The 12,636-nt window shown below is 57.1% G+C and overlaps 4 protein-coding genes across 4 annotated transcripts; 3 read left to right on the forward strand and 1 right to left on the reverse strand.

Annotated features, from left to right (window-relative positions):
• The first annotated feature begins 1,473 nt into the window (after positions 1 to 1,473).
• Positions 1,474 to 4,660, forward strand: DICSQDRAFT_134671 (uncharacterized protein). The gene is made up of 13 exons (XM_007363723.1): positions 1,474 to 1,617; positions 1,673 to 1,902; positions 1,986 to 2,079; positions 2,150 to 2,275; positions 2,438 to 3,238; positions 3,301 to 3,387; positions 3,442 to 3,627; positions 3,688 to 3,788; positions 3,839 to 3,921; positions 3,978 to 4,034; positions 4,106 to 4,140; positions 4,209 to 4,467; positions 4,522 to 4,660. Exons 1-5 carry the CDS (start codon positions 1,595 to 1,597, stop codon positions 2,712 to 2,714), a joined length of 750 nt encoding a protein of 249 aa, XP_007363785.1. The 5' UTR covers positions 1,474 to 1,594; the 3' UTR covers positions 2,715 to 3,238; positions 3,301 to 3,387; positions 3,442 to 3,627; positions 3,688 to 3,788; positions 3,839 to 3,921; positions 3,978 to 4,034; positions 4,106 to 4,140; positions 4,209 to 4,467; positions 4,522 to 4,660.
• A 685-nt stretch (positions 4,661 to 5,345) lies between these two features.
• DICSQDRAFT_134673 (uncharacterized protein) lies at positions 5,346 to 7,402 on the forward strand. Its single transcript, XM_007363724.1, has 4 exons — positions 5,346 to 6,052; positions 6,114 to 6,374; positions 6,429 to 6,619; positions 6,674 to 7,402. The coding sequence occupies exons 1-4, from the start codon at positions 5,521 to 5,523 to the stop codon at positions 7,202 to 7,204; spliced, it is 1,515 nt and encodes a 504-aa protein (XP_007363786.1). The 5' UTR covers positions 5,346 to 5,520; the 3' UTR covers positions 7,205 to 7,402.
• A 293-nt stretch (positions 7,403 to 7,695) lies between these two features.
• Positions 7,696 to 9,398, forward strand: DICSQDRAFT_168120 (uncharacterized protein; the record flags this gene model as incomplete). Its single annotated transcript, XM_007363725.1, has 3 exons — positions 7,696 to 7,913; positions 7,969 to 9,071; positions 9,130 to 9,398. The coding sequence occupies 3 exons, from the start codon at positions 7,696 to 7,698 to the stop codon at positions 9,396 to 9,398; spliced, it is 1,590 nt and encodes a 529-aa protein (XP_007363787.1).
• A 174-nt stretch (positions 9,399 to 9,572) lies between these two features.
• Positions 9,573 to 12,544, reverse strand: DICSQDRAFT_168121 (GCFC-domain-containing protein; the record flags this gene model as incomplete). The annotated part of the gene is made up of 10 exons (XM_007363726.1): positions 9,573 to 9,635; positions 9,692 to 9,982; positions 10,048 to 10,314; positions 10,374 to 10,925; positions 10,982 to 11,229; positions 11,285 to 11,397; positions 11,452 to 11,560; positions 11,619 to 12,004; positions 12,202 to 12,272; positions 12,329 to 12,544. 10 exons carry the CDS (start codon positions 12,542 to 12,544, stop codon positions 9,573 to 9,575), a joined length of 2,316 nt encoding a protein of 771 aa, XP_007363788.1.
• Positions 12,545 to 12,636: the final 92 nt, after the last annotated feature.

Consider the following 12,636-nt stretch of genomic DNA (forward strand, 5'->3'; position numbering starts at 1 on the left):
GGGAACTCGCCGCGATCCATCCGTTCCAAGACAGCCTGCAGCTCCTGCACCCTCTTCTCCGCATCCTCCGCCCTCTGCTTCTGATTCTCGATCTCCTCCCGTAGCACTGCCTCCCGTCTCTCCGCCTTGTCGTTCACGCCCGCATAGTCTTTCTCAATGCTGTCCACGATGGCCTTCGCCTGCTTCTCGCGCTCCTCCATCATGGACACCAACCTGCGTAGACCAGCTGCCTCGCTAGAGTATGTCGCCTCTTGCTCGGCAAGTTGTCCCTTAAGATTCTGGATGCGCGTGAGGGCCTCCGTGAGTTGGTGTGTCTGTGCAGCGTGCGCGGACTGGAGAGCCTTGAGTGTGCTCTCAGTGGACGCGTGAGTTTGGGCAAGGGAGTCGTGTGCGGCCTGAAGTTGGGTAAGTTCGGCATGCTTAGTCCGGCGGTACTTGGCGAATTCCTCTGACTTCGCAACAAGCTCAGTTGAGCTGCGCTCTGCCTCGCTCTTCGCAAGTTCCAGCTGCTGGGTCAGCGAATCGAGCTTGAACTGTAGGAAGATTAGTAGGACCGAGGGACCCGGACCAGACGCGGACGCACCTTTGTCGAAGTCTCTGCCGACGTGAGTTCCCTGAGCTGGCGTTCCAGTGCCTGGTGTTCTTGGCGGGCCTGCTTGAGATCCGCACGAAGAGTCTGAATTTCCGCGTCGCGCTGGCCCGCGTCGTCCTGCAACCTGCTAACAACACCCATAAGGTCACGCTTCTCGCGCTCGGTCTCCTCAACACGTTGCTTAAGCGTTTGGACTTCGGCGGATGAGGAGGTCTGCGTGGTTGAGACAGTGTTGAGTTGCGCTTGCAACTTAGCGCGTTCAGAGGCTAGACGCGCCCCTTGTGAGAACAGCCGCAGCCACCGGAAAGCACACATCGCGATGCCACCACGCACCTAGTGTATCCTTCTCCTGCTTGACCTGTTCGAGCTCCTTCTGCACTGACTCCAACGCAGATTGTAACTCGGAAGTGGCAGTTTCGCCGTCCTGGAGTGCTTGGTCCAGCTCGACATCCTTGCGCTGAATCTCGGCCTGAGCTTCTTCAAGTTCGCGCTGAGCGGTCTCCACATCCGTAGCCTGACCAACAATCAGTCTATACAACGAGACGATAGCATCCGGTGCAGGGTTCGTGAGGTTGACTTCAGGAAGGAGATTGGTGAGGTAATCGAAGTCAACATCCTCCGGGATCGTGACGGTGAAGGGTGAGGAGCCAGGGGCGGGGGAGTTGTCGCGTGTAGTAGCATCCTGAGAGGCCGCTGCAGTCGCGGCTTTGCTTTTTCGGCGGGTCCTCATCGTGGCGGACCCGGTGGGTGTAGGTGAAAGCAAGGACCAGTACTACGCGCCACATGCCATTGCATCCGCGAGTGGTTGTTTGTCCGTATTTGGCAATAGCCTCTGAATTCAGCAAGGCCAAACAACCAGGTTGGACTGACTCCCATCACGTGCGCTCGCATAACTCCAGTTCGCGTCGTGACGGTGCTTGGCCTGTTACGACGGTTGCGCTGTCCCCGTTTCTCCTTTTCACGGCATCACTCACTCTGTGACGATACTGTTTCTAGGCCGCTATGTCGTTCTTCAACTCTATTGGGTAAGCTGGTTGTTCCGCCGGTACTACTCATCGATGCCGATGGAAGTATATGCAGCCGCTCCATGCAGCGCAACCAACGGCCCCCAAGACGCTCGACAACACCCACTTCTGGCAGCTTTCCATCGACTGACTCGCTTCCGCCCCCCACGCCGACGAGTCCCTCTGTGCCCAAACCGCTCTATCTATGCAGTCCGTTCGTAGAAGCCGCGCTGGTGAAGGGCAACTTCAAGACAATCGTCATGCTGCCCAAGTACGCGGACGTGATGGAATGGGTCGCAGTGAACAGTGCGCTACATCTGCAACGCTTTAACTAGCAGGCTTGCTAACTCGGAGAAATCGTTTCCTCTGCCTCCGACTTCTTGCGTCAGTCTTTGACTTCTACCAAAATCTGAACCAATTCTACGGCGTCCTCGCCGAGTGCTGCACGGCGCAGTCATGCCCCACCATGTCTGCAGGCCAAGGGTACGTGAACTTAGTGGATCTCAAGCTCGCTGGCGTTAACGCCGTCCCCCCCTCCCCCATTCCTTGTTAGTCTCAACTACACGTGGATCAACCAAGATCGCAAAAACGTGCAGCTCCCCGCGCCCACGTACATCGACTACGTGATGACCTGGGTGCAGAACCTCCTTGATGACGAGAACGTCTTCCCCACCAAGTCCGGTACGTGTCGGAGCCATGCTTCCCATTCATCCATCCACCATCTGCCTGCTACCTTCTGACGTTCTCCCGTGTTTCACGTTCTATACTCCATCCCCTCTGTCCACCTTCGCTTCGCTCCGCCCTCTTTCTGTTCCTTCTGATCACCCCGTGAAACACCCACAGGCCGCGATTTCTCGCAGAACTTCCCCTCAACCGTCAAGCACGTCTACCGCCAGCTTCTCCGCGTATTTGCGCACCTCTACCACGCGCACTACCCCCAGATCCTCCACCTCCGTTCCGAGGGCCACTTCAACTCCCTTTTCGCGCACTTCTTAGCCTTCGGCAAGGAGTACGAGCTCCTCGATCCCAAAGACATCAAAGGCCAAGCGGGCGCGCCCGTCGGCGTTGGGGCACTCTGGGAGAAGTGGAAGGATATGGGCATCCTCGAGTCCTCATAAGTGTTTGGAGCTTGGGGGACTAGTGTTAGGGTTGGTTTGCATGCTGCAGGGGGGGGGGACGTCGATAGAATGGGTTTGGAGACGGCCGGTTCGTCATATACCACACACGCATGCACATTGGAGTGTCTCAGAGGACCACTCTCTGAGCGTGTAACATACATATCATGGAAAGACTTACCGAAGGGGTACTATACTATCGTGAGGCTCCACTTGCGAGCGAGACCAGTAGTAGTAGGCTAAAGGAGCAGCCCTTTCGGGCCAAGTACAATCCGATCCAGCCGGTTCACGAAAGCCATCCATAGGACAACTTGGGTGTCTTCCTCTATGATCTCCAACGCCCTGATCGGGTACGTCACCCTCGTAGACGTTGCAGTCTGGCCAAGCACTTGCGGCTCCGGAGAGAAAAGCACGGTATCCACGTCGCGGGGTGGGAGAGCTTGCCCCGTACGGAGAGACCATATGTGTAGTAGATTGTCTCCTCCACCAGAGAACAGGAAGTCTTCCCCGGGATCCACGGTGATCCCCTATGGCGAGCAATGTGTTAATGGTGGGATGCTCTAGCGGCAGGACATTCGAACTCTCTCACAAGCTTTGACTCGATAGTGGGCGAGAATCCCCAGAACTGAAGGAGGGGGGTGTTCTTGCGAAGGAACCGCATATCGTGCGTTTCAAGCTATGTTCAGCCGTCCATGAGCTTGGATCTGGAACTCAAAATCAGGCACCATACCTCTCCCCGCATGGTCCGGATGACGAGTTCATGCCCGTGGACGATACGAAGGTAGTCAATAGCCGGCGTCATTTTCCACGCGGACGGTCGCTCCGCCATGTTCACCGCCAAGTCCGTTTTGCTCCCCGGCTCTCTGGAATCCCAGCGGTCGACAATGCCGTTCCGCATGCCCATGTACGTGATGTCCTGGGCGCGAGTGAGCGACTGACAAGTCTTGCTGTCAACGTGAGTCATTGGATACGTTACCTTATTATGTTGGCATAGCGCGAGTACGTCACTGCTTCTCGGTAATCGGATGTAGTCGTGCTTTTCGACGTCTAGGAAGCACACGGCAGCCTTCCGTCCACCTAGAGATCTAATTTTGGACGGTACTACTGATAGGTCTGTGCTGACTTACCTATGATTACTTTGCGGTCAAGCACTTGACCACACCAAACGTCGCTGCACACGTGTATCGGCAGCTCTCGAACGGTCAAAACTCTACGTCACACGACCGGGCATTAGAGGAAGTAGCTCGGGGTACTGAGCCTTCTCACCCTCCAGTATGATCGTTCTTGGTGAGAAGACGTGAGGGTGAGCCAAAAGACGTTGCCCTAACATTCAAGTCAGCTTCTTGCAGGCGCATCCTGAATATGCGATGAGGACATCCCCAGCCCTGACATACACGCAAATAGGTCCTGAGCGAGAGATAGAGGTAACCTGACAATGAAGGGCAAACGGCACGGTGAGCATTCATAGTTTTTTGCGTAGACGTGCAACCATCACACCTGTGTCCGCAGGCCAAACCGGCGCTTCCCGACGTTAGGGTCATCTGTCCGCACGGAGTACAACCAGCCCCATGTGTCTCCGATGAGGATTTCTTCGTTCTCCTGCCAAGGGATAGTTAGGGATACACGAGGGAAAGGCGATGAAGGGCGGGATGTTTAGACCTTGGCGCATAGTGCCGTTACCGGGCCGTCGAACTGCACTCTAGCTGCCCCCTCTGTCTTGGGCGTATGATTCGAGAGTTTTCCGATCTGAACATCACTATATGTACACTGTCTTTGAGCCTGTGATGACTTTCGCGGCCGTAGCACGTACTGCATGCATCTCCTCCGGTATGTGCCGAGAGGTGATTCTTTGAGCGCGTTCAACGAACGCCATACTGTGTTACGGGGTTCAGACGGCTCGGTGTCTTCCTCTTCGAGTCCTTGCTGCGCATGCTGTCGTTTCCGCGGCGGGCTCCCCTCTTTCTCCCTGGGCGACCGTCGTCGCCGGTTAGACGGTTGCTGCGGGTGTACGGTGGTAACATTTGCTTCTGTCCGCGACGCTGGTCTAGAAGGCGCGCCCGCCGGTCTAGACGCGAGGGGGAAGTATCGTTTTGTCTCGTCATCCCAATACAATCCAGGGAGGTCTCTTGGAGGCATAGTATGTCTGATACTTGCGATTTCGCTGTCCAAGGTGTCGAACGATGACAGGTGCGGACTCGGATGACCTGTGACACAATTGTGAGTGGAAGTGTCAAGTACTAGCCAATGTAAAGTAGCGCCTGTGTAACCATTGTAGACAATAGCCGCCCAGCGTCTCCGTTTGTCTTTTCGAGTGCGGTCTCACGCAATAATATTGCTGATTATTTTCCTCGGTCCATGTATGGTCATTGGGAGTTACGCTGCCGTCGATGTTTCTTCACTGCATCCCTCAACCTGAAGTGAGGACATCAGAGATTGGCCGTCAAAGATGTGATAGTGGTCGAGCAAACCGTGCATAAATTGAGTGGAGTAGATGGATCTGGCCACCAGGGAGTCGGGACGGTGGGAGCACGTCCCGCGGCTTCGGGTCCGCAGCCGCCCTTGGCTTGAGCTTATCCTCGAGACTCCGCGTCTCGCTCGCGTCCAGAGTTTTCGCTCCCCCTCTCCGTCCCCCACCCCCCTCCACCCCCCCTTCGGCATACAGCATACAGCTCTGTCTTGGCGCAGGCTGGCTCTGCAGTTGCTACAGCATCCCTTCTATCCCCTTCAAGTCGGAACTTGGCCCGCCGCTCCTTTGCCCCATCCCACCCTAACTAACTGCGCACGAAACCCCGCGCATATTGTATCAACTATGCCCGCGAGCCCACGCTCATCGACGAGCTCGGATTCCTTCACCTCCGGCCGCAACTCCCCGTTCGACGCTTATGATTCCACCGCCGCCCTCATCCTCGTTCCGGACGTAGAGGAGACTACCCCGACTGGGGCCGCGTTCGATTTTTCGAGCGACGATGACGAGCCAGAGGATTCGGACCTCCAGCTGGAACGTCTTCGGAATTCCCCAATCCCCCCGCTCTCCTCTATTTCTGTCTTCCTGTACCTCTTCGCGCCGTTCCTTAAGCTTGGTGCACTTATTATCCCGTCCTTGGATATACCGCTCAGGATCGCCGCACCTGCTCTCTTGCTCTTCGCGGTGCTATCGGCGTTCACGCGGCATCTGTGGTACATGCTCGCCCGCTATGTCAGGCGAGCAGACTTGGAGGAAATCGTGTTAGAGACATTCGCGCGGGGCAGAGGAAAGGAAGGACGGAGGACGGCACTTCGCCAGGTCGTGCGGCTCTCCACCCAATTATCGAGGATATCTCTCGCTGCGTTGTACCTGCGATGTATGTCATACTCAGCTCGATATCTTATATGCGTGTCCGCTCATGTCTTATGGATCCGCAGTGTCTGTGGATATGCTCCTCACATACTTCCCGGATGTCCTCACGGTGCCCTCGAGGCTGATCACGACTATTGTCCTCGTGGCGTTCATCGCGCCCCTGTATTCCGCCCGCTCTCTTGGTTCCAAGGGCATCATCTACGCTTCATGGGTGTCCATAACGGCCTACGCCGCGTGGTTTGCGTGTACGATTTATATGCATACCAAGCATATAGTCGAGCCTATCGCCTATTCCTCCTCGCTTGGTAAACTTTGGGATGGAATACGTGAGTGCTCCCTATCGACTGATCTCTGTCCAAGTAGCCTGACTCTCCTTCCAGCTACCTTTGCGTTTGCCTTCGCCACATCCTCCACCGTACCTCTGTACGCCTCATTGAAGGGAACCGTCGAGCCGGTGACACCGAAACCCAGACGGTCGCGATCCTTCAAGCTCCTGTCTATCTTATCCTTAACACTAGCCCTAGCGTTCACTCTACCTCTTGTCTTCTTTGAGGCTTCTGCCCATGTGCCGGTATGTCCGTGCTCCCATTCTGTGCACGGCGGAGCGTACTGATCGTTGACCCAGCGCCAGGAACTGCCCTCCGCCGAACTGAAAGCGACCGTAGCCGTATTCGGCGCCATCGCCCTCCTCTTCTCCATCCCCTCGGTCCTCATCACCACCCCCGCTCTCCCCGTCCCTTACCCTATCCGCCGCGCCACCTCCTTACCCATCTCGAAAGTGCTCATCTACATCCTCACCCCCGCGCTCGCGCTCCTCCCCGCGCACGTCACGCGCGTGGGCAGTGACCTTGTCCTCTTACTCGCCTTCCTCAGTACGTACGTCGTGCCCGCGCTCCTCCACATCACGATCCACTACTTCCGGCGCCCGCTGGCGATCGTCGTTCCTCCCGCGACGCCGTCGCCCGCGCGTGTCCCGTCGGCCGAGTCGGGCAGCGACTCGCGCCACGATGAGCTCCTGCAGCGGAAGGAGCGCACGCTGCAGCGGCGGAGGCTTGGGCGGCGGCTCGTGTGGGACTTCGGTGTGTGGGTCCTCCTCGTCCCTGTGGGCGGGGGAGGGTTCGTCTGGGCGATCGGGAGGATGCTGGACAAGTGGTAGTACGCGCGGTAGACTGTTAAGTGAGATAGACGATTTTCTCTCTGGCGCGCGGGTCGGGACGGAGGGTCGATCGGGTCGTCTCTTGTTGTTGTAGTCTTGACGGACATTTTGGCACCATCACTATTACTTACTTGTGTTGCTTTGTACTTGTACTACCAGGTCTACGTGAGCCCATCGAGAGGCAACTTCCGAACCAAGAAACAACTCAGAGGGACGTTCGGGCGGACTTGCCATCCTTGGAGGAGTGGATTGCCGGAAGGGTGCGGTGGCTGTCCACACGTTCCGACACCCCTTCGCACACACACCTTCTACGTCGACAGCTGTGAAGAGATGCGAAGGCCCGCGATAATGAAACAGTCTGACTGGGAGCAAATCAAGACAGGCTAATACCCTTCACACAAAAACGACCCGCCAGCTCACATCTCAAGACTTGCTCTGCCTGACCTCTGTCTCATCCGCTGCAGAACACACAGAGCGCACTCCGAAGCCCCATGGACGACTCTGAGCAGCTAGGACGTACTCGTTCCGCGACAAACTTTCGCATCTGGTCGGCTTCGGTATCTTCCTCGTCTCACGCTCCGGTGCCCCGTCCGAATAGGGCGGTCGCCAACGCAGATCAAGTAGCCCTCCTCAAGAAATATGTCGCGCGCACCGGCATGGACGGTACGAAGGAGCACTTGCTCGCGGAGATCGCTCTAGAGACAGGACTGTGCGTTCAGACACCGCCATCGTCTGAGAAACACTGACTGGACACGAGTCCACAGGGACGCCAAATGGGTGCGCCAATGGGTCCTGAGACAGTTGCGCAAGGACAAAGGCAGGTCGAAGGGGAAAGGCAGGCGGTCCACCCCCTCGAGCAGCGGTCCGGCACGCGAAGTGCCCTCTGAGGCGTCCCGAAGCCCATCTGAGGCACCGGAGGATCCGTCGACCACGACTCCGCCGCAGAAGATCTTTGCTGCTCCGGTTTCTGCACCTGCCAGAGCTACTACTGGACCGGGGCTGACTCTTGGTGTTCTGGAACCTGGTCCGAAGACTCGCCAGAACAGTGGCAACTCGATGGCTAGCTCTACTATGGCGACTGTCGGCACCACTTCTCCTGTGATTGCCTACGAGCTTGAGGGGATTCCCCTGATGTATCAATACTACTCAGACGTTGCTCCTGCATCCCTTCCGGTCTCTCATGGGCTTTCGACTTCCATTCCAGCACATGAACCTGCCCCCGGCACCCTCACCGCCCCTTTTTCTTCAGAGACAAACTACCAGCACGCTACTACCGATACCTCCACGCCCGTGTTGCAAGCCAACGCCGCGCAATGGCACGCATTCACCAACACCTATCCCCAAACACTCCGTCAAGCTGAGCTTCTCGCGCAGGCGGCATATAGCGCACCCGCGCCCGGCCCTTCTGGCCTGAGCGCCCCACACTTGTCCCCGGCCACCCCCTCTCTGTCCTCTTCCAGAAATGCCGAAGCCACGTTTCAACAAGCTGCACCCGGTGGTCTCAGTCCTGGCAGTGCCTACCTGTACCGAATCTTTAATGAGAACGTGGCGTCTCCTCTGATCCTGGCTGTACCTTCCGAGGCGCACGCGTCCGACGTTGGGGAATACATGGAAGGGCTCACTAGACCGTACGCCGCGCCGGCTGGGCTGGAGGCTACTCTCTCTGTGGCGACCCTGCCTTCACCACTCGTGTCTATGCTTGCGCCTGTCACCTTCCCTGCCTATCCCGTAGCCTACCAGTTGCCCTATTCTGCTCTAGTCGACATGACGAAGGGCGTTCGCATTCGGGGGACAGCCACTGAGGGGGACCCGGGACTGTCCGCTTGTACTCGGACCGACGTGCTGAACGCGGTCACGGTGAACTCAGGTATGTACTGTCGCGTGTCGCTGTGTCTCCAGACGTGCAACCAACCAACGAGCTATAGCACAAGACATCAGCGAGATCTTAGGCCTGAACTTCACCTACGGTAGTGCGTCTGCAACAGCCGGCAACGTCCTGGAGATCCTTCGCGCAACTCCGGTGGGTGCGATCCATGAGGAAGAGGAGGAGACGGAAGACGAAGAGGAAGTCGTCACGCCAGGTGAAGTGTCTGACTTCACGCCGTCGTTGTTGCAGCATGATAAGGGGAAGGAGAAGTCGACGGACGCGCGGGTCGCGATCGTGGAAGCGCCGAGCGAAGTCGGAACGCCGTGAATTGTCACGAACGGATACGATAGAAGGCATACAGTGTCTGGTTTCGAGCGAACGCGTAGGCGGAAAGGAGAACAAATGTCCGAAACGTACTATGTCTGTGTGTCTCCAATACGGCCGATGGCTATTAATATGCATGTAACTAATCTCATCGCAGTCGAATCATGGTCATCCATTTCATGCAGCGCGCAGCGATTGGAGCGACGGAGGCACGAGCTCCGCCGGGAGGGCCTGCGCAACCTGGCGGGTGTTTCTCAGCTCCAGCTCAGACGAGTAAGACAGCAATGCAGACACACCTTGCGCATCATCTCCTCGCCGCCGACCTCCCATCCGCTCTCGGCTACGGGGAGCATGCTAGATGTCACCAACCGCGTCGTGAGGTTGCCAAGCCCGTAGCGATCGCCTGCGTGCTTCCGCCACTGGAGCAAGTCGCGCAGGAGCTTGTACTGTCGTGCGAGGACACGCCTGCGGGCAGGGATCGCTTGTGGGTCGAAGCGAGGCTGGTTCAGCTCAATAAAGGGCGCGAGGGTCGTCTCGATCTCTGTGATCGCGGTGTTGAAGACGGTGTAGACGGACTTCAGGAGCAGCTGCAATCGCAAGGGCCATACAGGGCTGAGTGCTACTATCACTGTAGGTCAAGGCAACGACTCACCTCGAACTTCTGGTTCTGCTTGTCTACCGAGACCTCTATCTCTTCCGACAGGTCTATTAGGCGCCTGATATCCTTCGCCGAGTATGGATCGAGCCCTCCGCTCTCTATGATACGGCAGACCCGCGGGATGAGGGCTGTTGTGATCATGGCCGAGACAAGGTCGCCGTCGGGGCCCAGCTCGGGCTCGTCGTCTTCGTCGTCCTCAGACGGGCGCGAGTACTTGTACAGGGACCCGTACCAGTGGAACGAATCGAGGCTTCTTGGACGCTGTTCAGGGCTCGTGAGAATCCTCCTCCCAGCTTCAATCGTTAGGCGCATACACGCACCTCCAGCGGGTTCCACCCGAGGATCTCCAGCCGCACCCAGAACTCCCAGGCGCCCACCATCCCGAGCCCGCCCCACGCTCCGGTGTAGATGTCCCCGAACTTTGTCCTCCACTCCCCGAACCACTTGCCCAAGCCGGCGTTCGGGTCCTTGAACTCCTCCGCCTTCACGTCCGCCATGATCTCCTTGGCATCCGCTAGCAGCTGCCCCATTGCGATACGGTAATCTTCCGCGTCCGCAGGAGGGAGGGACGCGTCCGTCGAGTAGCCCTCCTGCTCCTCCTGCGCGCGCTGCTGGTTCGTGGCTCGACGAAGGACGCGCCGAGACGCGCGGGCGGAGGCGCGGTTCGCGCGAGCCGCGGGAGAGTTGACGGAGGGGACGGCGCGGCCTAGCTCGTCGAGTTCGTCGGTGGGAGGGCGCTGGAGTGAGGGCGGAGTACCGAAGAAGAGGGCGAGGTCGTCGGCGTCTTCGGCGCGCCGCCTTTGGGCGATCATGTCGGCGCGCTCTTTGATGAGCGAGATGTGGTCGTTCTCGAGCTTCTCTAAAGGGGGGAACTGGGTTCCGGAAGGGTTGTCAGTGTCGTTTGGGTGATGAGTGGAAAGAGGAATACCTTCTCGTCGAGGAACGTTGCTACGCTCTCGATCCAGTCCCGGAAGGCGGAGAACCAGCTGCGTTTCTCCTCTGCTTTCGCGATCATCTCGCGCATCTCTTTCTCTCGCTGTTCGAGAATGCGTTGCTCTTCGCCAAGTTTGGTTAGGGAGGTAGAATGTTGTGCGTGCGACGTTGTCAGTTCGCTCATGCTCTGTGTTAGTCGGGCGATGGCAGCGCCCATAGTGGGTATTGGAGTAACAGGAGGTACTACGGATGACAGTCAGGATTGACTTTGTGGAGGTTACACGTGAAATCAACGTACTTGGTGCAGGTTTGTACACTGGTTTCGCGACTGGTTCTATTGCCTGTGCGCGCAGCCCACCACGCCGGAGCTGTTCTTGCTCCCATTCTTTGGTCTCTTCATCTTCATCCTCCCTATGTGGAGTGGTTGGAATCGCACTGACGATACCAAGCAGAAGAGCAACTCACGCATCCACAATCATCTCGTTCATTTCTTCTCGGCGCTTCTGTGCTTCTTTCTTCCTTGACTTTTTTCCTAGAGCGATGCGTTCTTTTGCGCTGGTGTACTCGGCGAATTCTGGAAGTGGGACATTCTAAGCCAGTGACTTCTGGATCAGACGCTGTGCAGTACATACCATCGTCAGCGTCGCCAAGCTCGTCTTCTTCCCTCACCAGCCTGCTCTCTGGGTGCGGTCCTTGTGAGAAATCATCCCGTTTGGAAAGCGAGAGGGAGATGTAGTCATCGCCGCCCTTGTTGGCGCGCAGACGTTCACGCTTCTGCTTCGCTGCAAGGATGGACGAAGCAGAAGGAATAGCTGTCTCGGCTGTATCGTCCGGGATGGCACTCAGAGCTGAGAGGTGCGCAAACGAGTCCACATCCATGGAGACATCCGCATCATACGCATCGGTGGGTAGAGCAGGACGAGCAGTAGGAGTGCTCGCCTTGAGCTGGGACAGATATGCCGCGTCATAGGTAGGTCCAGTGGGATGTCGCGGAATCTCAAGCTCAGGCAGTGCAGTTCTGGAAACGTAGTCAGTACTTGTAGTCCAGTTGAGACGTAAAGATGTTGTTCCCGGGCTTCCATATACACGGGAACTGCCATCATATGGCCCCAAAAAGCATGTATTTTCATTGGGATGATAGTGAGGAGTACAGTGTATATGGAAGCTCGAGCACAAAGATTCACTAGCCGCTCGCCATGGGAAAAATTCGCGTACCCTACACCCTTCGACAACATCAGATTCTTGCTTAATGCTCCCTTCTTGACTTTGAATGTCTCGCCGCCCTCCTGTACATACAAGCACCTGTCAGAAGTTACCGGTAGATAGCATGTTGACGTCTCACCTCTTCTTCCCCACCGAAGCTTAGAGCGGTCTTTGGCTTTGCACGCGTTTTGGACCTCTTCTTCAACTTGGCAGCAATAGATGTCACTGACTCTTCTACCTCCTCCTCAGCCTTCCCTCCATTGGCAGATGCTGCATCCGGATCCGGTGTGGATACGCGCGCTCGTTGCGCATGTTTGGACTTAGTTCGCTTGAAGACAACGGTAGGTTCGGCCATTTCCCTGATGGGATCTAGAAACACGAGCAACAGATCGTCCGGTCTTACAATGTACAACAAGCAAAGTCAGACGATCGACGGAGACAGGTCGT

Source organism: Dichomitus squalens, assembly GCF_000275845.1.
Source record: "Dichomitus squalens LYAD-421 SS1 unplaced genomic scaffold DICSQscaffold_7, whole genome shotgun sequence".
NCBI lineage: Eukaryota > Fungi > Basidiomycota > Agaricomycetes > Polyporales > Polyporaceae > Dichomitus > Dichomitus squalens.